Here is a 1,069-nt window from a genome sequence, read left to right on the forward strand (position 1 = left end):
CCTTTAAGCTTTTAGCTACTGCTCTGCTTCTTTTAGATTTTAGTAACGCTTCTAYAGTTGTGGTCCTTTACGACTTTAGATTATGTCAGATACTTTTTTGCAGATTTTAGCTTGATACTTRTAGTTACAGTTTTGCTAATACTAGCATCAGTTTTAGTAATTTTAGACACATGCTAACTTTAGCGTTAACATCTGTTAGCAGTTTTCTAAGAAATATTTCTAACTTATTCATTACTAACTGCATATATTTAGTTAATTTTAGCTGCAGGTTTATTAAATTTAGCTTTAATATCTATTTCACTACTTTTGCTATTGTTATTCTTAATTTTAGCTTTAGCATCTTTCAGTTATTTATAGCTACAGTTTATTTTAGCATCTCTTTGGCTATTTTTTTTTTTAGCTCTAGCCTCAGTTTTGCTAAGTAGCTGTTGTTATAGTTTTAGCTTTGGCATCTGTTTTGTTATTAGCTATTGCTTTGCTAGTTTTAGCTTTGGCATCTATTTAGCTAAATTTAGCCTCAGGTTCGCTCATTTTAACTTCAGCTTCTTCAGAATATGTCTTTCGATTTAATTCAATTAATTTATTTTGCTGCAGTTCACCTAAAGAAGTCAACTCAGGGCTCTAAACAAAAATAAAAAGATATAAAGACTTTTCAAACTAGATTTTAGTAAAATGTCTTTTCTTTAAGCTGTAATGCCACCAGACGACCAACAGGAGGCAGTACAAACCAACTTTATTCCACAATCTCATGAAGCCTTAGTGTTTTAAGGGTTTTAAGGATCAAAAATCAAACAGAGCCTTTATTTGTTCCACAGAAAGTAGATTTTCAGTTTTTAACTTTAACTTTGCAGTACGTCCTGCTGTTACCTTGGAAACGAGTGGCGGCGGACTCTCGCAGAGAGAAGAAGATGTCACACATGACGGTGGGGCAGCGAACGCCGGAGGTGGTGATGACGTTGAAGATGCGGTCGACATACTGACGAAGGTTTTCCTGGAGGGGGGGCGGGGTTTAGTGAGGTCAGAACGTATTACACACACACACACACACACACACACACACACACACACA

At 35.7% G+C, this 1,069-nt stretch overlaps 1 protein-coding gene across 1 annotated transcript in view; it reads right to left on the reverse strand.

Annotated features, from left to right (window-relative positions):
* rasa3 (RAS p21 protein activator 3) overlaps nucleotides 1-1,069 on the reverse strand; it is a gene marked incomplete at its 3' end in the record, with an annotated part of 45,380 nt that overhangs the window by 2,659 nt on the left and 41,652 nt on the right. Inside the window, 1 exon segment of the mRNA XM_014003044.1 lies at nucleotides 868-991. Coding sequence (XP_013858498.1) covers nucleotides 868-991 — 124 coding nt within the window.

Source organism: Austrofundulus limnaeus, unplaced genomic scaffold, assembly GCF_001266775.1.
Source record: "Austrofundulus limnaeus strain Quisiro unplaced genomic scaffold, Austrofundulus_limnaeus-1.0 Scaffold16, whole genome shotgun sequence".
Taxonomy (NCBI): domain Eukaryota; kingdom Metazoa; phylum Chordata; class Actinopteri; order Cyprinodontiformes; family Rivulidae; genus Austrofundulus; species Austrofundulus limnaeus.